The sequence below is a fragment of the Arctopsyche grandis genome, chromosome 6, assembly GCF_051622035.1.
Source record: "Arctopsyche grandis isolate Sample6627 chromosome 6, ASM5162203v2, whole genome shotgun sequence".
Lineage (NCBI taxonomy): Eukaryota > Metazoa > Arthropoda > Insecta > Trichoptera > Hydropsychidae > Arctopsyche > Arctopsyche grandis.
Genome location: NC_135360.1, coordinates 26,278,510 through 26,305,123, shown reverse-complemented (window position 1 = coordinate 26,305,123; position 26,614 = coordinate 26,278,510). Strand labels below are relative to the sequence as shown.

Below are 26,614 nucleotides of genomic sequence, written 5' to 3'. Positions count from 1 at the left end.
AGCAGACCCGAAAACGACTTCTAAAAATCGATACGCAACATTTATGTAAATTACTGTTTTTGTTTTACTACATATTATTATGACATGTATGAATACATTGCGTGCCCGGGCCGTACAAACAAAAACGAAAGAAAATAATCCCCTATTTTTTAAGTACGATTCAGCGAAAAAACGTCTAGAGTTACAGCCGAACCGAGCAAATTGTAAATCAATTTGAGGCTATGAATTAAAGATTTAGCAGACGAAATGCTGTGGAAATCCACGAGGGAATATTTCAACTTGAAGTCGAAAAGAAAAATCTGATTCCACCTGACTTCGACTCCAACACTATTTCCAACCGTACATGACTATGAACTCAACCCCAATTTTAGTTTTGACCTTCATAATTCACATTAACAAACAATGTCACAAAATACTAATAAAATACATTAATAAAGAATGCAATTATAAGTACAACCAATTAAAATTTTCAAAACATTTATTAAATTTGAGTAGCTTCTTATATTTTTGCACCTATTATTTTGTACATAAGTACTGTTGCGTATCCAAGCAAAAGGCCAAACTCGCTTCACAGCATGTATTCAACGATTCAAGAGGTCCACACGTAACCAGCGCTCACTCCAGAATACCCGAATCCCCAATCCGTTGTCGTGTATATTAACTAGGCACGTAGGTATACCAACACTCGCCCAGTTCTGTGAGAACCCCAGAGTATTCTTTGTTCCAGCACTTACCGAGTCCCGTTAGCCTAATCCGAGGTCTATACTGTTCACCCACGAATACACTTAGACAGTGGATACTCTCTTCCATGTTCCCACGTTGCAGTACTAATAATTCCATTCAATATACAGCAAAGTTTTGCGAGAAATATGTATATTTTTACAAAGTGGGTATGCAGGTGGGCAGAATATTTTTTATAATAATCAACAAACCTGAGATCCTAGAAACTCAAATTTGCCGGATACGGGAATAAGTTGAAAAGATAGTCACCGCGTAGGGAACTGGTAGAGCTATTGCATACCAGTAAAGAGGTCGTGGGTTCATGTCCCGGCCAAATACGCTGCTGGACAGATCTTATGGTTATTAAAACACAGATGGACTGTCTCCTGTTAGAATTTTCCAATTGGTCTAGCTTAATTGTTTTGACGGATCCCATAAATCGGCATCCTCTACCTCAGTTTCTCGCAAATTCGAGTTATTAGAATCTCAAATATATAATATATCTTGAATCGTATAAAAACTATGCTAACCACATAATTTATTTCTCGTAAATCTGTGTTCAAAAAATTTTTGGATTGTCCACAGACGTCTGTATTGTATTCTATGTATGTCCTGATGTGTTTGAAAAATTGTTAGTAAAGGATGTTTTTTTAGAGATTTGTTTTTTGAATTAGCAACACATTTTTCAACGACAGTCAATTTGACAGTTGTTAGCTGATTTGTGCTAGGTTTGGTTAGCCATTTTACCATAAATAGACTTACGCCAGAACAACGCTTGCAGATTGTGTGAGCTACATTCATTTTACGGTCGTGTATTGACTTCCTGTGAATTGGCCTCCATGGTCGTGTGATTTAAAACCTTTGGATTATTTTCTGTGGAGATATGTGAAACTGTAACACTAATGGCATAACATTATCTTTCAATGAAGTCAATATCATGGCCATTACCACACTTTGTATGTGTTTTATTTCATTTTAAAGATCTACACCTCTAAAAAAACACCTTTACACCTATAAGGGGAGGTACCATTTTCGGTCAACTTAAAAATTTACGTCCTGTCGATAACAATTTCAGTAACCAATACTAAGCAGTTCGATAGGACTAACGTTGTTCAAAAACTCCCCAAAAATCCACAGACATACACACACGTTTTCTAGATCATGAAAACGTGATCAGCGATCGATTTTGAGTTCGAATCAGTTAAAATCTCAAGTGCAAATTTTCGCATGATCACAAAACTTCATCTATTGTTACTATGTGCATAGATAAAGTAAAAATAATCTATTTGTGTCGCCTTGGGGTAATTCCAGTTATGACAAATATGATACGAAACGATTGACCTGGAGTCGCATATACATATGTATCTAAGGTTTGGCCTACAATACCGGGCCAGGTATTGAACCCATGACCACTCAGTAGAATGCACTATACACTAACCACTATTATGTTGCTGGTTAATATTTTCAAATTCCCATAGATTCAAAAATCTATGGGAAACATTTCACTACTACATCCTGTAAATACGTTTGTCAAATAATGAAATAGTGCCACTTGAAATCAAATACATCGCTCGTAGGAGCAGAAAATGCTTTCATTTCACACCAAGATGACACTCAACACGTTCTAGTGGCTATGTAATCAATTTTTCATTCAATATTAAACCACAAACACGTGTCGTTCAAATGTATAATAAAAATTCCATCATGTCAAAATAGCGTCCGTATTTTTCATCAAAATAAGCAATACAAACAACCTCATGGGAAATTTCACATGGGGAGCCCAAAGTTGAAATAAAATCACATCTGGATATAATGCGATTGACTTCCATTTCTATGCTTATTGTAAATTTAGCTTTTCTGTGTTAAGCCACGACCGAACACGCAATACGCATTGCTTGTACCAGAATAAGTATACGTATACATTATATTTTGTACTCCTGGGGGAAGGGGAGCTTTCTTGTTGTAAAGTACGGAAAAAATCCAACTTGATTTGAGGTCGTGTTATTATAGTCAAATCGATACTATCGGAAAACTTAACGTATCAAACATCCGCAATTTCAGCCAGGAAACGGGGCTCGAATTGTCGTTGACAGAAAGCAAACTTTCACCTCCTTCCAACCATCTACGTATACAATGTATTATCCCGTCTATTGTGCACGAGACTATTCTTACGGAATACAAAAATCATCCTACATGCCACAATGTACATGAGACTGGCCTATATGTGCCTAAAGAAACGACGATAGAAAAGACGAAAAGTAACATTTTTGTACAAAACAAAACAAACATATCTAGAATAGTTTGGACAAATAATATAGACAGCGAAAAATGCTTTCAAACTTCAACCAAAAATCAAAATTGATCATCTTCAAAGCATCCACAGACAGTATCAAAACAGTTCTACATCGAAACTTAAAAGAGATCTATGTACATAATCTGATAAAAATATCAGGAGTATTACTCGGTGGTAGCGTTAATGCTAACCACCGAGAGGCTCCCGGGATCATGCCTTGGATTGACCTCGATTGAAAATAATTTATTCGGAGTATTTCCGCAGTGCTTCTGGCCAGACTTGGATACATATGACTCTAAGTCGATCGCTTCCTATCAGAGTTTGCCAATTTATCTGATTTCATTGTTGAAACGGTTCCTTATCTTTATTGGTGTCCCGAAAAAACCATGCGGACAAAATCGCTTGGATGAAACTGCATAGCGGAAAATCGCGCAAACCAAAATAGCGTGGTGGAAAAAATCGCGCAACATATATATACGCGAATATAAGCAAGACAATAAATACAAAACAAATAATATATATATTTAAAAAAAAAAACAGGTCTAACGTATAAGAAAACTCCGATATAACATTTTGAAAGTGTACTTTATTATTCTTATTTTATCATTACTTTGTTTTACCAGATTTTTCTTATGCATTAGACCTATTTTTAGTATATATATGTACATATATTATTTGTTTTTATATTTAATTTCTTGTTTATATTTGTTTATTTGTACGATGCGCGATTTTGTCGCTGCATTATTTTGGCTTGCGCGGTTTTGTCGCTGCGCTGTTTCGTCCAAGTAATTTTTTCCCCGCGATTTTGTCCCGCGCGGTTTTTTGATGGCGCCATCCTTACTATGTGTCAGCAATATTTGAATATGATTTCAAATTATATACATATGTACAAGTTTAATACCATATGTGTCATTCATGGGAAAAACCCGTAATGGAATCATGTTATAATATAAAAATAAAAAATATATATTCAGTAATGGCTATAACGAGAAGAGGAATGTTTTGATGTAGCTGGCTGCCTTCAAAATATTTAGAATTCCAAAAGACATGCACCAATTTTCTGAATACTGGTGGTTGAATGAAATCGAAGCAATCCAATGTGACGAATGTAGTGTAGATATGCCAGAAGTAGGACAGGATGGGCTTATCTAAAGAAGCTGGATCCAGGCGTTAACATTGCACACAAATCCGCCATAAAATGTTGGGATCCAGAATAGATCCACTGCTGCAATGCATTACATACATATATGTATATGTAGTTTTTTTGACACATCTCTTTTTTGAAAAAACGATAATAGGACAGAGAATATACTCGATGTCTACTTCTAGAGCTTTCCACGAGAGTACTCACTTCATTTAAAAAAGCCAGTAGAAGAGCATTTCAATACCGAAATTGCATATGCAAATACAGTTTCTATTGAATATATGTATGTAAAACTGATCCGTGACAGCTTTCGCTCTAAATCTTCGCTACAGTGTTGGCTTTCAAACTTTTTCTAGCTGTAATTCACATTGTGATATTTTTATAGTCAGTAAAAAGCTTTTTTACTGACAACATTTCAATTTTTACGATCCGCCGTTAAAGTGAAACACATAGAGTTTGAAGAACAAAGTAAACCGAGGTAGCCTGGGCTAGTTACCGTAGAGTAGTCCGAGTTTGAAGTGCTCTGACAATTTATTTAATTTCGACTTCTTGCAACAATTGAGGTCACCACAATTAAGAAGTACTTACATAATAATCAATGCTCTCCAAACAAGCTTTTGAAATTAAAAAGGGATTTTAATTTATTCCGGTCAATTACTCTACACTTTTATCCATTACTTATAGTATTGCTTACTTCAATATTTTACATCTATCATATAATATAATATGGTGTGAGTCTCTACATAATTTCACGACTTCTTAGGTAAATATTTTAAATCAGTTATCCCGCTTTTTTTTAAACCAAATTTACCTTTTTTTTCAACCAGTCTTCGCATTAGCTTTCTGAGAAGCACAAAATTCGACAAAGAATCCTAGATGAGCAAACAGACCCTTTTCAGTAGCAGTTGAATTTCCTTTTTCTCTTTTTCCGCAGTGAGAAAGCTCGGAGATTTAAAACTCTGTAGACTTGTGGGGAAAAAAGCTCAACTTTACAAATGTTCAAAGTCTTCAGTAATGTACAACCATTTTGAAGAAAAATACAGTACATTTTTCCCCCTAAACTTTTGTAATCATTTAAAAAGAAATTCATTAAATGTTTTGTGTGAAATAAAGTGTACCTAAATAGACCATTACAATAATTAAAGACATGAAAACATAACATAGCACACAAAATGTAAATTTTCTTTAGACTCAGAAAGGCATTAAGTGTGAGTCACTTGAATCGAAAATAAGCGATTCCTATTTTTCAAAATTTCTTAGTTGACCAATCTGAATCGTATATTTTTTCTTTTTTCTCTTTATATGTTAACTAAAACAAGGTAGTTGGTCGCGTCGCACTGTGTCCCACCACTTAACTTGACCTTGGTAGTAGTTGAACTTCTTATAAGTTTTTAGAATAAGCGATTCCTATTGTTCAGAATTTCTTAGCTGAACAATCTAAGTCCCTTATTTTTCTTCATACTACCAGGAAAACTAAAACAAGGTAGTTGGTCGCGTTGCATTGTGTCCCACCACTTAACTTGACCTTGGTAGTAATTCAATTTAATATAAGCTTTTAGAATAAGCGATTCCTATTGTTCAGAATTTCTCAGCTGAACAATCTAAGTCGCTTATTCTTCTTCATACTACCAAGTTAACTTAAATAATATATATGTATAGTCAAAGCATTTATTTTGTCATCGTGACCTAAGCAATTTTCACCGAGTCGAAATCCAAATTAACAACGCGCAAGTCATCTGACCAAATCATCATCAATTTACACTAACAAGTCTACCAAATCAATTCAAAAAGCTCTCTACACAAAGCGAAAAAGATAAAAATCGAACTTTAAACCAAAATTGAAACAAAAAAAAAATATATACATAAGGTGCGAAATAATTGTCGGATGAAAAACAAAAAAATAACAAAATACAATGTGACATGTGTGAAATATAATATAATACGAGTGTATTCAAATAGGTATGTATGGGTACTGGTAGACTACGTGAAGAATGGAAAGTGAAGAAGTAAGAAGGAGAAGAGACAGAAGGTACATACTTTTGGTCTCACCTCGTCAGAGAGGTCTTCGAAGGAGGCGAAGGGCGCGGGGCCCATGCGGGGTTGTCTTGGGGAGCGGGGCGCCGCCCCTGGCTCGCTCATGTCGGCGGCGCGCCCCCCTGGGCCCCCCGCGGCCCCCTCAAGCGGAGCTCCACGGACACATCAGTCGGTGAGAGACGACAGGGGGCGCCTGTCTCGCCATCGTCACTGAAAACCATCAACATTAATGTGCAACAGCAACAGCCGCCGACTCCACTATCGATCCGACCCCGAACACTCACGTGGCCGAACAACTGTCAACCACCCCACCCCCTCTATATATATTATTACATAAAAGCATACTGAAAATATACACGCACACACACACAGCTGGAAAACATGGGATTACGACCTGTCAGATTACCGGAAATGCGAAAAAATGTTGGTATATATTCGTTGTTGGAGTATTTAGCGCGTCTCGTTTATGTAGATTAAGGTTTCCCCATCACTTTCGGAATGGGGTGTGGGGAGGTTGGGTATTTCCTCTGTAGCCTTGATTTTTCACTTCTTATACATATACAACAGAGATTGATTTATTATAGTTCGCGGATACGATTTTAGGAGGTTTTACTTATATGTAACTAGTGGTTTTACCCGGCTTCGCTCGGTATTTGTAATATAAACCGCTTAAATATGACTAATCATATAGTAAACATTATATTAAATTTATTTGAATAGCTTTACTTTATATAAATTTATTTGAATATTTATTTGTTTTTTTTTATTAAATTGATTGTCACGAACAATATGTATATACCAGTATATACATATGTATATACCAGGTATCTTTCGAAATTATATGTATACCAGAACCCGGTGCCCCCTGGGGCCGGAGGCGAATTTATTTGTCGTCATGGAAACTTGCTTTCGTTTCCCATTAAACTATAGTTACAAAGTCTCTTTCGAAATTATATATTAGATAATAATTATTAAGGGATATGTTAGTCTGAAAATTCGACGGAGTGTTTCTGGACCGCAATGTAATAAGTAGCTATGTCATATTGTCACATTTTCAATTCATTAAAAATCATATATATGTTACAGTGAAAGCATATTTCAAGTGAAAATATGTTTTCACAAATTTACAACGTTTAACTCTATAAATTTAACCCTAACACCCAATCTTAAATGAATCGGGGCAACCCTTACTTAACCTAACCAATCCTAACCCTTAAATAATACCAACCCTAGCAATCTAATCTTAAAAGAATAAAACCAGCCCTGAAAATGTAACTGGTTATGATTTCACTGAAACGTCAGTGAAAATATATTGTCACTTGAAATATAATTTCACTGTAACATATGTATGTACATATATGCATAAAATATCCCTATTCTGTGTGTCTTTGTAAGATAACGCTCGCCGTACTATATATAATATTCGTTTCGATTCGACATACATATGTACGTCACAGCTAAAACACTTCCAACATAACGTAAAATATAATATAAGAATAAAATAACGAAAGAAAAAAACTTCTATATATACTGTTTGTTACCAATATTTCATCTAGGCGTTTATTTTATCGAGGTAACCTAGTTATCATTAGAATTGTTGTTATTAATCCACAAGAATAGTCGAAATATGATTTTTCTAAATGGAATTTTATTTAATTCTCATATAAAGATAATTGAATATATTGTCCCTATTAATTCAATTCAGATTCGTGTAAATACGAGTAAGCACTAGTACGAGCTTTTTGCTCGCAATTTTACCGATTTAAAGTTCAGCACACTTCCAATTAACCCTTTTAAACGAAAAGAAAAAATAGTGTGGTCAGAACACTATCTCAATAAACATGTTTCAATAGAAAAAACTCAATATAAAATAGTATTAACAGAGGGAAAAAATCCCAAGTGAAAATACGTACCTTTGATTTAAACTGGACGACTACTTAGAGAAATTTGAAAGCTGAAAAGTACTAAAAATGGAAGATAAAATACCCGACTATGGATTCCAATATTCATTTTGAACAGAAAATTGACAGATTTTGAGACATCGACCGAACAACACCAAGATAAAAAAAAATCGCGTGATTTAAAAAACACATATATGTATCTCCGAATCTCGAGCCAATCAAATTTTTTTATTACCAGATTCGTATTCACTGGGTATAACTCTATAAGAAAAGTCGTGTCTCGTCTCTGAACCAAAAAAAAAGTCGTCATTTATCGATTAGTATTATATAATAGTACATATTTTTCCACAAATAAATTTAATTTAAAAAAATATATATTGCTATCTATTGTTATTAAAATAACTATAATTTAATATGAGTTTTTTTCACATAAAATGACAATTTTTTCCATTCGAATAAATACAAAAAAATATATTATTGTATTTTAATTAGAATAAACTTAAACAATTTGGCTTGCATTAAAATTTGACAATACCACACGTCATCATCTAAAATAATAATCAATAAATATTATATTTCAAATTACCATAAACTGGCATGTTAGTTAGTTCTTTTAGGAAAAAATACGTGCATACATTAGTGCATACATATATATGTACGTCAGCTAAATTCACCATTAGCTTTTCATAAACAACGACTAACCTGAAGTAGTCTGTAATTAATTTCAATTCGAATTGCGTGTACGAACGTTCTAGTTTTAAATATATATATATGTACAAACGGTTCAATAATAAATAAGGTGCGTGTACAAAATAGCCCTATTGATAAAATGCTACAATTGAAAAACATGTCATTCATTCCTTAAAAAATATATCATTCATTCGTTAGAAACCATTGAAAGGTTCAATATCAAAGTACAAATCTAAATGAGTAAAATAATAAAATAATAAAATAATAAAAAAATAATCAAACAAATATGTAAATTTGGACAAAATCAAAAGTCAAAAACCCCATCATAGTTTCTCCTACGAATTCGATAACGCGGTCGAAGTCAACAAATAAGATTCCCTTTTTTCCCAACTCGTACTAGGAAAAATTGTGAATTTTCCGACTCGCGCGTAGAAAATCTCGCCTGAAATGTGAATATTTTCATAGAAAATCATTTTTCTGATATTATATACAAATATTCAATGTTTGAAATCCCGGTGTAAACGTATTAAGGACGTCTTCGCCTGCGTCGTGATTCGAGAAAATCCCCAGACATCCGAATCCGAGCACAGATTTTTTTTCTCTTATGTGGACAAATAAAATATTAATTCGACGAAAAGCAACGTACTCAAAGAATCTGCGCTAATAATTTATCGTGTTTACATTTTCAGTGTGCGAATAGCATAGTACAAAATCTAAACAATTACAAATTGACGTAAAACCAACAAAAAAAATTCGGGTGTGACCAACCCATGACTTTATCTATGTATTTGAGGAATATAAGAAGGTTACAAAACAAAATTCAATATTGATTTAATAACTATGATAGCGATACAAATTGAGCGCAAATATATGGAAACTTGCACAAGATAAAAGTTCTACTTCCGGTTGTCGGATTTTGTTCAAATTTTTTATTATTTAAAATCAGTATAATTATTATACACATTAAATATCAAGAGGATAAAAATAATTTAAAAGGTCAAAATAAAATATTGAAATATTGTTTATTATTTTTGAATTGAATTTTAATTGAATTATTGTTTGTTTGTTGTATTGTAATTGAATTTTATTGAATTATTGTTTTAAATACTACTTCCGGTTTACGAATTCTGACCAAAATGTTAACAACTCTAAGTTAGTACATAATCAACACAAATATAATTTTTCAGCTTAATACGTTCAGGGGTGTGGACAGGATCCAGGCGACAACATTTTTGACTTTTCTAATAGGAGAAAATCCCACTTCCGGTTCATTAAATTTGGGATTTTCTAATAGGAGAAAATCCCACTTCCGGTTCATTCATTATTATACACAATACATATCACGACGCTTAAAATAATTTAAAAGGTCAAAATAAAATAATGAAAAAATGATGAAATATTGTTTTTAAAAAAAATACTACTTCCGGTTTACGAATTCTGACCAAAACGTTACCAAATCTAAGTTAGTACATAAAGAATATAAATATAAATTTTCAGCTTAATACGTTCAGGGGTGTGGTCAGAATCCAGGCGACAACATTTTTGACCTTCCTTCCGGAAGCTTCCGGAAGGGAAAAAATCCCACTTCCGGTTTATTAAATTTAGTGATTTTTTATTTTAATCACATTGATACAAGAATTATAATTGATTTTTTTCGTGAAGACCACACATGTTTAAGGGGTCGGAAAAAATAGTGGAAGAAAAATCGAACAAGAGTAAACTGCCACTTCTGGTCGACGGACGCTTACCAAATTTTATACATAACTTGTTATTAAGCTTAAACTGATCGATATGAAATTTCAGTTCGATAAATCAAAAGACTTTTGAGTAAAACATAAAAATCCTTGATTCTCTAGAGTAAAAGTACTACTTCCGGTTCAGATAAAAATATTTAAAAAATATGAAATTATTAAAATTTTTATTTCTAGTACACGTAAAAAAAATTCAGTCCGATTAAGTTAGTAGTTTGGGAGAAAATCGAATTCAAAAACTTAAAAAAAAGAGGACACCTATAAGGGGAGGTACCATTTCCGGTCAACTTAAAAATTTGAAAAAAATTTACGTAGTGTCGATAAGAATTTTAGTAACCGATACTTAGTTTAGGTTTGATAGGACTAACGGTGTTGAAAAAATCCCCAAAATACACAGACACACACACACATTTTTTCTAGATCATAAAAACGTGATCAGTAATCGATTCTGAGTTCGAATCAGTCAAAATCTAGAGTTCGAATTTTCGCATGATCACAAAACTTCATCTATTGTTACTACGTACATAGATAAAGTAAAAACACGTACAAAATAAGACACCATAAAAATAATAATCAACTATTTTTTTCTCAAATAATATTTAGTTATATAAGTTCGAGTTTATAAACACCGTAAATTATATAAAACATTATCCTATAAATTATTCATTTAAATTGTACCGGTTAAATGATTTTCGGAAGCTTTGAATTATAGATTACCCAAACGCAAAATGTACGTAACCCAACTACATACATATGTATCAATTTATTCTACATACATATAGACAATTCGAAATAGAACTACTATGTATTATATTCAAACAATCATCAGCACACATTTTTTATATGTATATTTATTTATTCATGATAAAATAAAAAATTATATGAGTTATACATCGGAGTATGTTAATTAAAAATTATGATTTTTGCATGTGAATTTTCCAGGTGGAGACAGGTACCAAGCAGAAACTGGTACGCCATGCTACCGTACATTAAATAGTGTTTGAGATAATGTAGTTGCTTCAGTGACAATAAAATATGTCATACATGATCTATGTACATATGTATGTATGTATTGATAGAATGTATTATGTATTGATAGAATGGGTATAAGGCAATATCAAAGTTTATTATTTTTAGTCGTGTTTTTCTTTGCATGTCTAAATCATAACTAAAAAGTCTCAATGTTGAATATTTGAATACTTCTTATATAGATAAAATATTGTTCCATATAATAATCAGTTGTTTTCCAATACATTCGAAAAGAGGTCAAAACTACAATTCACCAAAATTAACATTGGAAATTTTCAATTATTGCCTATATTTATCGAAATAAGTTAGAAAATACAATAATGTGATGAATAGACCGAACATTCATTAATGCTAATAAAGTAATAACTATTATAACTAAGGGTCGAATATTATAATATCAGAGCATGAAGCAATAGTTACTTTATATACCGAACTAGGAAATTGCTTTATATTTTTATAGGAAAAATTACTAGTTTATTAAATTAAAATTATTTTTTAAACACAAAGGGAATGATAATATACCTATAATATCCATTCAATGGACATCTAATATTAGCGTTGAATATTTTATATGAATCGCGAGGATCAAAATTCTCCCTCTGAATAATTAAAAAAAGGTGCATGCACCAAGGACATGTCTAGTTGGAAGAAGAGAACGTTTTTTGTTATATTTCCACTAGCTTTTGGATATTATTTAATTAACATAATGTATTACCAATACGATGCATTGGTAACTTATCTTATATTGCCCTAGTCAAAAACTGAGGAATAATTACAACTTTCAATTTCGATTCCCGATCCATGCTTCAATTCCGATTCCCGATCCCTGTTTCAATTCCAATTCCGATGCCTGTTTCAATTCCGATTCCCAAGTTTTGCTTCAATTTAGATTCCCGATCCCTGTTTCAGTTCCTATTTCCGATTCCTGTTTTAATTCCGATTCCCGATCCCTGTTTTATTTCCAATTCCCGATTCCTGTTTCAGTTCCGATTCCTGATTTCTGTTTCAGTTCTGATTTCGATTAATTTGTATAATACGTGTTTAAAATTTATCCTAAATCATGTATCAATTTTTTTCGAAACCACCCGTTGAAATTTCAACGGGCACAACAGTAGCCTATATGTATAAAAATTATGAAAACGATCGAATAAGAGGTAAATTATCCTCTGAATTGTATACGTAAGTGAACCATAAAGGAGGTTTGTAAAAATCAATGTATGTAAGTCTATCTGTCTATCTGTCACGTATGCATTTTTATACCATTCAACCGATTGCGATGAAACTTACATGAGTTATTGTGTGTATGTCCGCGATGGTTTCTGTAAAAAAATCACCCAAAAACGGGAACGGGAAAACAGGAATGAGTGGCATTACAACGCAATAAATTCAAATGTGTTCGCATCGCCACCTGCGCTGTCAGGGTAAAATAAACAAACAATTGAATATTTTCAAATGTGTTAGCTGCCTACATTTTTCCGACAAATTATCATTACTGTAATTTAATTTGATTATTAAGTATTAATTTGAAACTGAAACATTTACTTATCGAAACACATCGAGAAACAGGAACGGGAACGGGAATTGCATGCGTTATTGTGGCATTGCAACGGGTGCAGCCAGTGTCATTAAAATATATAATTTCATGATAATTTATTTTTACGATTATGTCATTTTCAAATGCTCGATTTTTTAATAGTGCAGAATTAAGCCGCACCTATGGCTTTAAAATGTATCAAAGAATAAAATCAGGTCAGTTCAGTTGCAGATATGATGTCTCTTGAAAATTCGTACCCTCCCCCCCCCCTCCCTGCAGCCTTACACTTGCTTCACCAGTGTTTCCTTTGTACAATTTTAAATCTAATACGTCCTATCATCAGCAGAGTATTCATCGGACTATCTATTTTGAAGGAGTAATAACACTATTCGACACGAAAAATGGTTCAGAGACGAGATATGACTTTTCTTATAGATCTATGCCCAGTAAACATAAAACCGTGTTCCACTAGTACGAGTTTTTAGCTCGCAATTTTACCGATTTAAAATTCAGCACACTTCCAATTAACCCTTTTAAACGAAAACAGTGTGGTCAGAACATTATCCCAATAAACATGTTTCAATAGGAAATAGTCAATATAAAATAGTATTAACAGTGGGAAAAAATCCCAAGTGAAAATATGTACTTTTAAATTTTGATTTGAACTAGACGACTACTTAGAGAGATTTGAAAGCTGAAAAGTACTACAAATGAAAGATGAAATACCCGACTATAGATTCCAATATTCATTTTGAACAGAAAATTGATCAATTTTGAGACATCGATCGAACTACACCAAGATATAGAAAAATCGTATCTCGTCTCTGAACCAAAAAAAAATCGTCATTTGTCGAACAGTGTAACCTTTCATACACCCTACCAAATGAAACGACACTTGAACTTGCAGACATCCGTTTTACAGCATTAGCTACCATTCAGGACATGAGCACACTTCGTATATACATACACGCGCATTTACTTTAACGCATTCTCAAGGACACGAATTTTACGACCACCATAAAACGAAGGACTACAACATCAAACCACGACATCAAACAATCCAAAAATTAGCCCAATAAAAATAGTTTTACGTGCGTCCGGTTTGCGCACGTGTCCAGAGTCCGGACTCACTCGATGCACAATTTGATCCAGGACTCATGATTATAAATCCGCCCTCCATCCAGAAATGCGAAACGCGTGAATGTGCACGAGTGTATTTATTTATTCAGAACCCCATACACGTACGTCAACGATAAAAGAAAACGCGAGGCGTCACGTCCGACGCGAAATACGCGACTCAGACGCCAAATGTCGTAACTTACGCCGCCAACGACTTCAAGACACTTTTAATTACACCATAAATTCGAATCGGTCCCAATACGACAATGTTTCAAGTGGTTTGTTTTCACGTCGTATATATATTTCATATTGCCAACAGTAATTAGCGTATATTGCTAGCGACTGAAAGGTCGCGGATTCGAGCCCTGGTTAAACCTCAACTGATGATTTCACGTATTTCTGCGGGAATGATTTTATATTTATAATAACCAGCAGGATAGACTAGTGGTTAGCATATAATGCTTTAAACAGAGTTGTCACGGGTTCAAATCCCACTGGTTTCTGCTGGCCAGACATTGGATTTGTGACTCCAGGTCGATCGTTTCCTATCCGAGTTTGCCAATTTATCTGATTTTCATTGAAACGGTTCCAACAAATTGGCAACTTTGCCCATTTTCCCACAAAATCTTGAGTTTTCAGCAATCTCGAATTTCACCGAATTGTATAAAAATGCTGCAAATTTACAAATTTGACCATAGGTGTCTCTGTGGATATTAATTGATATGCATTTATGTATCAAATGTATCAAATGTACAATTTGATTGTAACAAAAATTGTACATTTGATATCAAATGTACAATTTTTCTGGCCAGGAAGACACATTGGGGTTACCTACATATAAGGCCTTCCTGGTATAAATTAAAGATATTTGAGTTTTACTGATTTATCGATTTTAGTTGAAATGGTTCCTCACAAATTAGCTACGTATCTTCTATTTGTCATCATTATCTGGTTGAATGTAATATCAAATTTACAAATAAGTTTCGATTTCAGCCAACCTGTAGCGGCATTATAACAAAAATAAAAAATATATATACCATCGTTATCGATCTTATACATATGTAAAATGTGTATATGTCAATTTTGTTTAGTTACCAAACTTAACTTTTGATTCGCTATACTTTAGTAGATCCAAATTTACGCACAATGTATACATAGGTACATATATATAAAGTCTTGGGCCATTGACTTTAAGCCTTCCAGGCTATATTTATACTACTCGTCTGAAAACTACTAGAAAGAATTATCAGTAAATATCCGTATATGTACTTATTACTGTTCTTATTTAAAATAATTAGGGATATTTAAAGATTTATTTCAAAATACGATAAATTCACTTTACCTACATGCATATGTATGTTCATAATATGCACAGGTGGAAAATTCTGATTTGCATGTACCATTTTTATTGTTTTTCAACACACGCATCATCCATTAAAACGATAAATAATTTGAAATTATTTTCAGTTTTTTTGTGTAACTTTTAGCTTTTCTAAATATTAAAAAAATAATTACATCAAATATTTATAGTAATATCGTGTTTTTAAAAAACTACATACCATCATTATACATATGAGCCGTCATATGTAATTGAAAGTGGCATTAGTTCATTTTTATTAATTTCGAAAAACATCCCGCAACACATTAAATATAATGTTTCACGTTTAACAGTATTTAAAAATACTGGTGACGTATAATACGTTTATTTTGCTTTTATGAGATTCTGGACATATCAAATTAAAAGAAGTGATAATAATTTATGAATTATTATCGCTGAAAATTCCACTACTTTCAAATATAACGGCTCATATGTACATACAAAGAGAGCTAATAAAATCTAAGCAGTAAAAAAATCACTTAAATTTCACTTTTGGAACAATTATAAGCTATACATATATATACATATATATTAATATATCAGTAGATCTTCCATTATAACTAGACAATCATAAAAATCCCACTTTTCTTTTAAATTTCTTCGGTATGGTAGTAAAAATTTATTCAACAAAAATTGAATCACACTAGCTTTTAAATTCACAGTCATATCAAATAAGATAAAAAGTTATTATACATATAGCAACGATATTACGAAGCATTTGAAAGCTATTTACAGACATAAATATATGAAAAATGTTCAACAACATTTCCCTCTCGATATTAACGAGTATCTCAAGACTAGATACATATGTAACCCCAACGATTCTCAAGACGTTAAATTTTAATCAGTGATTAAATATTAAATATCCAATCTATATATTCAGTTGATGTAGCTTAAGTGAATCAAACGCACTCTGGTCTCAACCTTCCAAACCGAAACACTTCAAGTCGAATGATTGAAAACAACTATACATTCGTATAATGCAATATAAAACAAGTTTCATACAATGGCAAAAATGATTAATCGTCCACTTGGTAATTTTGGCAATTTCGAAATGCACTAATTGAAACTTGGTATGTATGTAGAACAAGTCAACAGTTAGTTTCGAGCCGGTTTTCCTCGGAAAAGTCACACGACAGTCGAGATCGGTGTTCCCGTGTACCTGTCCATTGTTCCCGGCGAGTTTTCCGACTACAATGAATGTTTTAAACTATGTATTTGATAATACGCGGCACGAGTTAACATCTCGGGTAGATAATGAAACGAGAAGGCGTTTTAATGAAATCGTGTAATAATTCAGAGATTTTGTTTGAAGCTTTTGATATATTCAACGGCTCTCGTTTCGGAACGACTCGCATCATCCCTCGGGATTAACAATTCAAAAATTAATTAACAACGAGAATAATATCGCACTTAATTTATGTATGTATACAACAGGCCGACGTTTAAGAATTCGTCGATACAGCGTAGGCTTTTGATTTATAGAATTGTCTTTGAAAAATATAACAGAGTTTAGCGCTCAAATCTAAATGGTTTAAATTTTAGTAACAAACCGTATTAAAAATGTACTCATACTTTTTTTAATGTATTAAAAATAACTTAGATATATCGAAAGAAAAATAATGATAATTATTATTAGACCTCAATAAAGATAGGATAATATTATCTAAAATCTAAATAGTCATGTTAAATCGCAATGAGTCAAAAACTTTAATGGAAACAGAACATTTTTGTGACACGTATTATATATTTTTAAAATCGCCAACATATTCAAGTATTAAGATTATTTGGATAATGATTTTTTACAACCATAACTCCAAATCATGGTATTAGTTGGTCATAACCATCTTAAACATAAATACAATATACATATATGTGCGTATATATGTATGTAGGTTTTAAAATATATATTAAAAATTCACACGTACATATGTGTTGATATTATTACAATCTAATATAAAATCAACAAGATTTACTTAAATTAGAAAGAATAGTATCAAAAAAAATTTAGAAAGAAAGAATCGTTAGGAAATTCAATTAATAAAAAGTTGCTTCACATTGATAAGAATTGAAAAAAATTAAACCTTTATATATGTAAATCAAAATGATGAAAGATAATAATTATGACATCAAAAATATAAATAAACAAAACTGACGAATCCAAAATTTGTAGTAAAAACATTGCAATAAACTGCAACATCCCAAATTAAAATTTCATTGTCAAAATTATGACCAACGTTCATTAACCGTTTTAATTCTAAACTTCAAACAATTATTTAATATAAATATCCAAAACTTACAAAAATTAACAAGGGCCTATTATAATAGAGCAAAAACACAAAATTTACCTAATTGACTAAAAAGAAAAAAGAACAACACTCATAACTTTAACCATTATTTAAAATTTCAGGCACATTATACGTACTGAGAGAGGAAACACTGCAAATACATACATAATTTTGCTCGGAAACTACTGGCTCGGTAGTTATGTAGTTCTTCGCATCTATGTATGAACACAAGTATATATAAAATCTACGAGCATGTTTAATAAAATGAATTGAAAATGCACGATAGAAACAGTCAATGTTTTATTTACCAAATACGATTTAAAACTTAAACTATTATCCATATAAACCAACGAAACTCGAGTATTCATCTTTAATACTTTTCAAATATCATCGGTTTATATGCATTTGATTTACAAATTTGAATACAATATATTAACATGAAGTATGTAACAAAAACGTTAGTAGTAAATATGTAGAAGAAGAATGAACAGGCAAAAACTTCCAAGCAATTACGTAACTACTCAATCAACTATCTACTTCACATGATAATACAATGGAATAACATTAGCAAAATACAAAACTCTACTGCACAATCCAAACAAAATGGCTAAAACTTGGATCGGGGGGCGGGGGGGGGGGGGAATTGAGGGTTACCAAAAACCAACGCAGATCACAAACAAGCACGATCGATCACAAGGAGAACCGTCAAATCCCAACCGAGTAGAAAAATCAAGAACGGGCCGTGGCAAAGTTCGAGGGTCGACGGCTGCCATTTCGGATTCGGGTTAAGGGGTGAGTTTTGGGGGTTAACATGCAACAGCCATATCAGACGGGAATTGCATGCCGACGACGACGTTAACGAGAGTGATTTTTATTCCACGAGGTCTCAGCTAAGAGGGTCGTTGACGGAGGTCGCGAGTTTCCACGACCTAGTCGCATGTTTGGAAAGTTGGGGCATTGATTATGCGGCCTAAGCGACGCGGAAAAGACTAAGTTATGTAAGTCAAAGTCGTCGTATCCCTGTTCGTTTCGGCGTTTGCTTTTTCCGAAACTTACAGTGGGTCTGCGAAATTCGAACGATACTATGGAAATAAATCGATTGATTGTGTTAAAATTAGAATCGAACGTACATACATATGCATATATGTATAATGTAATGGAAAGCTTCAACTCTTTCGACGCTTGCGTTAAGAGGTGTACGTCGAACGGTTTATGTTTGTGGTTGATGTATTCAAAGTAGGTAGACATTGACTAAAGTGGATCAAATCTAATGCTTGACCCAAATTCGTAGTTGGTGGGCTATCTTTTTTCCGATCGTACATTGTATATTATTTCAAGTATTACTTCAGCTAAATCAAATTCGAGGATGAAAGTTAGCTTTTCGTATTAAAACAGGCTGTAAATCAAGTCATCGTATGATTTTTGTCAATTTACGGCGAAAACACACTGGGTGGTACCTGGTACGTGTTCTTTTTTAGATACTTTTAAACATGCGAAAAATCGCAGCACCCCTAGCCCATATACAAGTCCTAATTTTCAAACGCACTCAAAAAGAACTTACGCAATAGAACTCAACAAAAAAAGGTAAACGCCCTCGGATAACATACAAATACCCCTTAAGAAGGCTGGACACCAGCGCCTTGTCCATACAAACGTATTACACTTCTCCCTTCCTCAATTATGGCACTAGAGAAATCATTTTGTAATATGCTATGGATATCCACCATTAGCATGCATCTGTGCTTTTATTTTTTTGATTAGTTATTTTTTATAGGAGCTAGGAGCTAGGAGCCGCCAAACATCTATAAAATCGTATCTTTTTTTCACCCATGAAAAGAGTCCAGCGTGCTTATTTAACGGTTGATTTTTAAAAAAATACGAGCACACAAACATAGAAAATATTTTTTTCATACCGATGATGAATTTTTTTTTAAATTGGTCCAGTTTCGGAGGAGAAAACTGGAGAATACGAAACCTCAACTTTGTCGATTTAAAATGGGTATTATCTCGTCGAAGCGCAACCGTCGCATTCACTCAATATACATATATATTGATATATATTGTTGCATTCACTCAATATATACATTCACTCAATATATGTATATATCGAAGAAAGGAACGGAAACAAAATTAAGATTTTGGGTATCCAGTCCTCTTAACGCTTTTGTTGTGGGATTCTATTGCATTAGTTCTCCTTGAGCATTTTTGAAAGTTTGGATGTCTCGAGAGTGCAACTATCTCAGGTGCATTTTTCTATATATGTACATGGTACACAGTCTCAAAATTCACCCCCTGGAATGTTTTCGGTGAAATTTTATACTTCTATTTATTCTTGCTTGACAGTTTCATCCACTGTTGACAGTACCATATTTGAAGACATGTAGGAGAAACTTTGCATTGCAAAAACGGTTGCACATGGATATGCATACACGTGCGACCTCCCAAACATATGCATTCTGCACGTGCAAACTACACCCGAATTCGGTTTGCGGAACAGCCACTGTTTACGGTCACAGCGGGAAGCCAAAGACGTGACGTCCCATACCACTCAGTGTCTTATTATATACCACTTATTTAATTCACAATATATGTATGTAAGTACGCTTGCCTTATACCTTAGTGATGGTGCACACATTTTCCAAAAAAAAAAGAATAACAAATAAATAAGTAAACTGAAGTTCAAAAATAAATAATTTGTTTTAAAGCATTTGATTCTCCGAAATTTAGTTATATTGTATGGTTACACATTATTTGTTTCAAAATAATGAAGCAATTTCCATTTGCAAATTATAAACGTGCCTACTATATTTCATCTATCCACAGCGTAGTGCACTGGTAAAGCATTGCATACCTATAGAGAGGTCATGGGTTTGGGTCCCGGCCAAATACGCCGTTGGCGAGATCTTGCGGTATTTAATACACAGATCAACCGTCTCCAGTTAGAATTTTTCGATTTTTCTAGCTTAGTTGATTTGACGGAACCAATAAATCGGCACCCTTTCCCCTAAGTTTCTCGCAAATTCGAGTTATTGGCATCTCGAATTTGTTGAGTTATTAGCATCTCGAATGTTATTAAAATATACTGCCTACATAATTGATTTCCTTCGTGTTAAAAAATTTGTTGATTGTCCATAGATGTCTCTATTGTATTTTATGTACCTACTGCTATCTTTGAAAAATTGTTAGTACTATAGTACAAAAATAATCTAACCATATGTGTTAGCTTCGGGTAAAATTTATGTCATACGTACATACATACATACACATGATGTATGTATGTATGTATATAATAAAAATAAAAATAAAATAAAATTTCAGCTCTGTTTGCAGAAGTCAAACTCTAAATCTCGATTTCTATTGGTCGAAAAGGTTGAATGAACTTGCACTAACCTCAAAATACGCGATTCCCATTGGTCAATACATCTTACCCGACCAATCGGAATCGCTTATTTTACTCCTTACTGCAAACATCCGTAAAATGAATTATACAAACTGAGAAGTCAACTATGAAGATATTTACTATTAATTCATTTTGTATTAAAATAATATATATGTATATATATAAATTTGATCAGTGAAGCGCAAACGAGCCTCCATACATAAATACATACATATCTTATCTGACAGTGAAGCCTTTTTAAAAAAGACCAGACAAGCGCAAAAACCAGATACATTTCAAATAAGTTCGTGATATTATTCTTATATATGTATATGTAGATATGTTCGTTTAAATATATAATATTAAACTAAACCGTAACATGTATGAACTAAATATACGTACATATGTATTAAAATGTCAACTGAAAAGTCGATTTCACTGCACTTAAATATTGATTCGACTTAAAATGCAAACTTTCATAGAATATACCATGTCTATTGAATTATGTATGTACAGTTTGACATTGACCCTTTTCAAACCAATCAAATCCATAGGATTTTAGTAGTGACTTTATAAGTATTAATCTCTCAAGTGGATTAAATTAAATTAAGTTAGATCTGCCATAAAATTATTTGTACGTACACACAAAATCGAGATATAAATTGAAGTTTTAATTAAATTATGTACATATAGACATGGCTATAGGGAGATTTTTCATTACGCATAAAATGCATGTCGTATAAATATTATTTTAATATAAATACTAATTAAAAATTTTCCGCACTTTTGTGGAATTTTTCCGGAACGTGATTTCCCTTCCGTCCGGACACCCCACAAAAAATGTCGCCGTTTTTCGCCTCTTTGAAACGGCTATAAATCATTCCATGCAACTTTTTATTATTATTATTGTAACGAGAAAATTTCCAAATTTTGACATTTGACAACAAAAGCGCAAAGTTCGAAATGAAAACCGTTCACGTCGTCGTTGAAAATTATTATCGGGAAAGTTTCAGCCACAAAGAACGAAGCTGACGCAAGCAATTCCTACAAACTTGATTCAATTACCACAAAAACGCACATTTGTCATATTGTTTGTTGGAATTTTCCACATAGCACACCAGCATTGGAAATATAGCCAGCAGCGTGGCTCGGTGGTTGGGCTTTTGCCTAGCACCAAAAGGTCGCCGGATTCGATCCCGTGAGTTGACTTTGATTGAAAAGAATTTATACTGAGTATATTATATGCAATGCTGCTAGTAAGACTTGGATATTTGTGACTCCAAGTCGATCGTTTCCTATCAGAGTTTGCCAATTGATCTGATTTCATTATTGAAATGGTTCCTCCATTAAATTGGCTAAAACTATCCTACCCACTATTTCACCACTATTTAAGTATGATTCATGTACAATAAAATTTATAATTCTACAATAAAATATATAGTCTCGTAATTCAGCGACTTGTGTAATAAAAATGCTGCATTGTTTGTAATTGGCCAGAAAGGCGCATTGCAGTTTACCTGTTAGGCCTTGGTATATATGTATGTATGTAAAATAAATAAATAAATATGTGGCCTGCGATCCGCATGTGGCCTGCCATATATTTTATTTATTTTATGTACCTATAGTTTTCATTGACACTACAACAACTAAACTATCAACAGTCTCGTTTTAGCACTGTGATGTATAACGAGTGACCAGGATTTATATTTTATTTTATTTTATTCCTCCGAATATACTGAATGCAGGGTCTTCATATGTTATGTATTCATCGTCAGAATGTCTATGATTCGAATTATACCATTACAATATAAAAAAATGATCAATATCAACAGAAATAATTATTTTCGCTGGAAGCCCTTTGTACACGTGCTTCACAGATGCGAGAGAGAGAGAGGGGGACTGCTATGTTATAGATAATAAATTTTTAAAATCATATTCAAATAGTGGTATCATAAGTTTTTGCCAATTTGATAGAGGAACCGCTTCAACAATGAAACCAGATAAATTGGCAAACTCTAATATGAAACGATTGACATAGAGTCACAAATATCGAAGCCTGAACAGCAGCATTTTAGATTATACTCGGAATAAATTCTTTTCAATCGATGTCAACTCACGGTAACCATGCGACCTCTCGCTGCTTAGAATCAACGCAACCACCGAGCCATACTGATGGCTGTATATCTCGACTGAACCACCGTTGGAGACCAAAAACAACATACATACATAGATATATATACAAATATCTATTCCTCGATTTACGCAGTAGATACTTTTTTTTTAATTGTGGAATTATAAATGCTTGTTTCCTGTTATTTCATCCCGAATCGACCTTCAGCTGAATTCATCATATTTGCTATACAAGAAAACACGCGAAATAAATAGCCTAAAAATGATCCATCTTCCAAAATCCGCGTTTAGAATTGATTTAATCGGTTAGTATTTATGTATTCAAAAAAATCTGACCATACGTGTCGCCTTGTGTATATCGACTATTGCACATTAAAGCTACACAATCTTGACAAAAAAAATCATCCTTTCAAAGGGGAAAAAATTATAACATCACGCACGCACGACGTGTGACCGCTCCTCAGGTGGGAAATCCGGAAAATTCCCCAAGAAATAATTGGTTCTCTCGAGACACGCGGACCACGCCCGTCTGTAAATAATACCTGTACAAACGAAAGTTCCGTTTTTCCACCTGTGTGAAGCCTTACGTTTTAACAAGGTTTTACTTTACCCCACTACTACTACTACATACATACTTTATACACGTGCCTCTATGTATAACCGAAACTCGGCGACAATGTATTCCTTTATTTAATTTTTTTTCTTTTTTTTCATCGCCATCATTAACCTTTGACCTATAACGAAACGAGGCTCGTTGCCACGGGTAGAAATTTCCACGTTCGGGAATAATCAACGTGCGATTTCATAGTCATAATGTAGAGATTACCAAACGCTTAGTGATTTATGAGGAGCGCGAATAATGGCCGCACTTCACCTCGACAATAGTAATGGCGTCGAAGAAAAACTACCACAATTTCATCATCTCGGATAAGCAATCGTCTTCTTTCTCCTCGGTGTCTCCATCTCCCTTTCATCCATAATTCAAATTCATCGTAGGGACTCGCCCTGACCCATTTTCTACTATTGTAAGTTAATTGAGCGTTACTTGTGCGCTATATCTATGTACATTAAAATACAGCGCTTTTTAATTAAGCCGAGCAGTAAACAAACTCATTACTTTCATAACCACTCTGTAGATACGTAAGAACCTCTTGCTTTTATAGTATAATACTTTTCCAGCCTCTGACCTCCTTATTTACTTTGGAAAAAAAACGAGAATGTATCTTGACACCACTCCTGTCAACAAGTGGGTCGGCTTTTAATACTTGTACAAACTTGTGTGTGTGTGTACATTTTTTTTCATCTTGCGAAATCCAGTTTGTGACCTTTTTTTTCACTTCAACCTTAATCCCGAATTTATGAAATGCTAAGATATTTAGGATTAAAAATGAAAATTTCGAATATACGTATACAATATATAAGCGAGGCGATCCATCATTTTTTTTTTCAAATACACTTCCCATATACATATGTTATTTGAAAGGAAACTCAGTTTATACAGAATTGGGTATATAAACCTTTATATTATACAAGGGTTGTGCAATATTTAGACAAAGACTATTTTTATATTCTTAAAGGCATATGCTATTATCATTTAAGATACTCTTATAGACTATGATTCTCTAGATTTCATCAATTTTACGACCATTTTCATCGCAATATGTTTCACAAACATTCTATAGTCTGATTGAAAATAACAACAACACTCAATATGAAAGCACTAATTAAATTGCATTTTCCAAATTTCAATTCTCAGTAAAGATTGAAAATTTTATTCGATATTTTCTCGATAAGTGGACACATTTGTAGGGCAAATCTGAAGATTTCTATTAAAATTTCTCATTTTTATCTTACTAAAGTATACCATGTATATGCATGTACAACGTTCAAGTTTTCAGTTATCTAATCATTAAAATTAAAAACACCTTGAGGTAAAATGGAATCCTTTGAGATGCGACTTTTACAGTGTACAGAAGGATAGTTAAAATACCCTCAGTAAAGTAACTTTGAAATTTTGTAGTTTTTACAAATAATTAATCGAATCTTCAATCTATATTAATTATTAGGAAGTAAAATAAAATATGTATTCTCCTTCAACCGAATAAAAATGTACATAAGAAAATTATGCTGTTACTGACTATTCGTTCTCTACTTTCGAAAAATCTTTCTAATCATTGCATACTTTTATATATTATTGTTTTTATTCAAACAAACACAATTCGTCTTTACAGATCGCTCTAGAACGTGTACTGATACAGATCAAGAAACACTAAATTATATATACATAAATACATAATTATTATTACATATTTTTACATTATATACGACATCTATGGTCAAACATTGCAAAATAGCATTGCAAGCATTTATACAATGCAAATTCATACAAACATCATCCACAGAGACTATGGAGAAATGTTATTATACAAATCGGCGAATCCCAAGACGCTGAATAAATTGAGATTTGCAAGAGAGATAGAAAAGGAGATGCCAATTTTACAGGAACTCAGAAAACAGAAAATCAGATAAATTGGTAAACTATGATAGGAAACGATCAACCTGGAGTCATATACATATATATATATATTCAAGGTCTGACCAGGAAATTAATCCATGATCACTTGTTGATAGCATTACACGCCAACCAGTGAGCTATGTTGCCGGTTTTATATACCTATATACACTAGCTGAACCCGGCATGCGTTGCAATGCGTTACAATAACGCATGCAATTCCCGTTCCTGTTCCCGTTCCCATTTGTCGGAAAAACGCAGGCAGCGAACACATTTGAAATAATTCAATTGTTTATTTTTATTTTACCCTAACAACGCAGGTCGCGACGCGAAAACATTTGAAATTATTGCGTGGCAACGATACTCATTCCCGTTTTTCCCATTTTTTTTTTCACAGTAATCTTCCCGGACATGCATACAACAAATCCTGAAAGTTCCATCGTAATCGGTTCAGTGGTTTAGGATTCTATACGAGACAGACAGACAGACAGACAAATAGACATTCAATTTTATATACATATACATATATACTAGCTGAACCGGGCATGCGTTGCAATGCCACAATAACGCATGCAATTCCCATTCTCGTTCCCGATCTCGTTGCCTTTCTCATTTGTCGGAAAAACGCAGGCAGCGAACACATTTGAAATGATTACGTTGCAATGACACTCATTCCCGTTTTTCCCGTTTCCGTTCCCGTTTTTGGGTGATT

General features: G+C 33.2%; 1 protein-coding gene across 2 annotated transcripts in view; it reads right to left on the bottom strand.

Annotated features, from left to right (window-relative positions):
- The window catches only part of LOC143913169 (uncharacterized), a 56,813-nt gene that overhangs the window by 23,110 nt on the left and 7,089 nt on the right, over positions 1-26,614 (bottom strand). Inside the window, exon 2 of one of the 2 annotated variants that reach the window (XM_077432811.1) lies at positions 6,195-6,401. The exons of the other annotated variant lie outside the window; for it this stretch is intronic. Within the exon in view, the coding sequence (XP_077288937.1) occupies positions 6,195-6,296 (102 nt within the window). The 5' untranslated portion in view covers positions 6,297-6,401. The remainder of the gene's footprint in view (positions 1-6,194; positions 6,402-26,614) is intronic. 2 annotated transcript variants of the gene reach the window in all.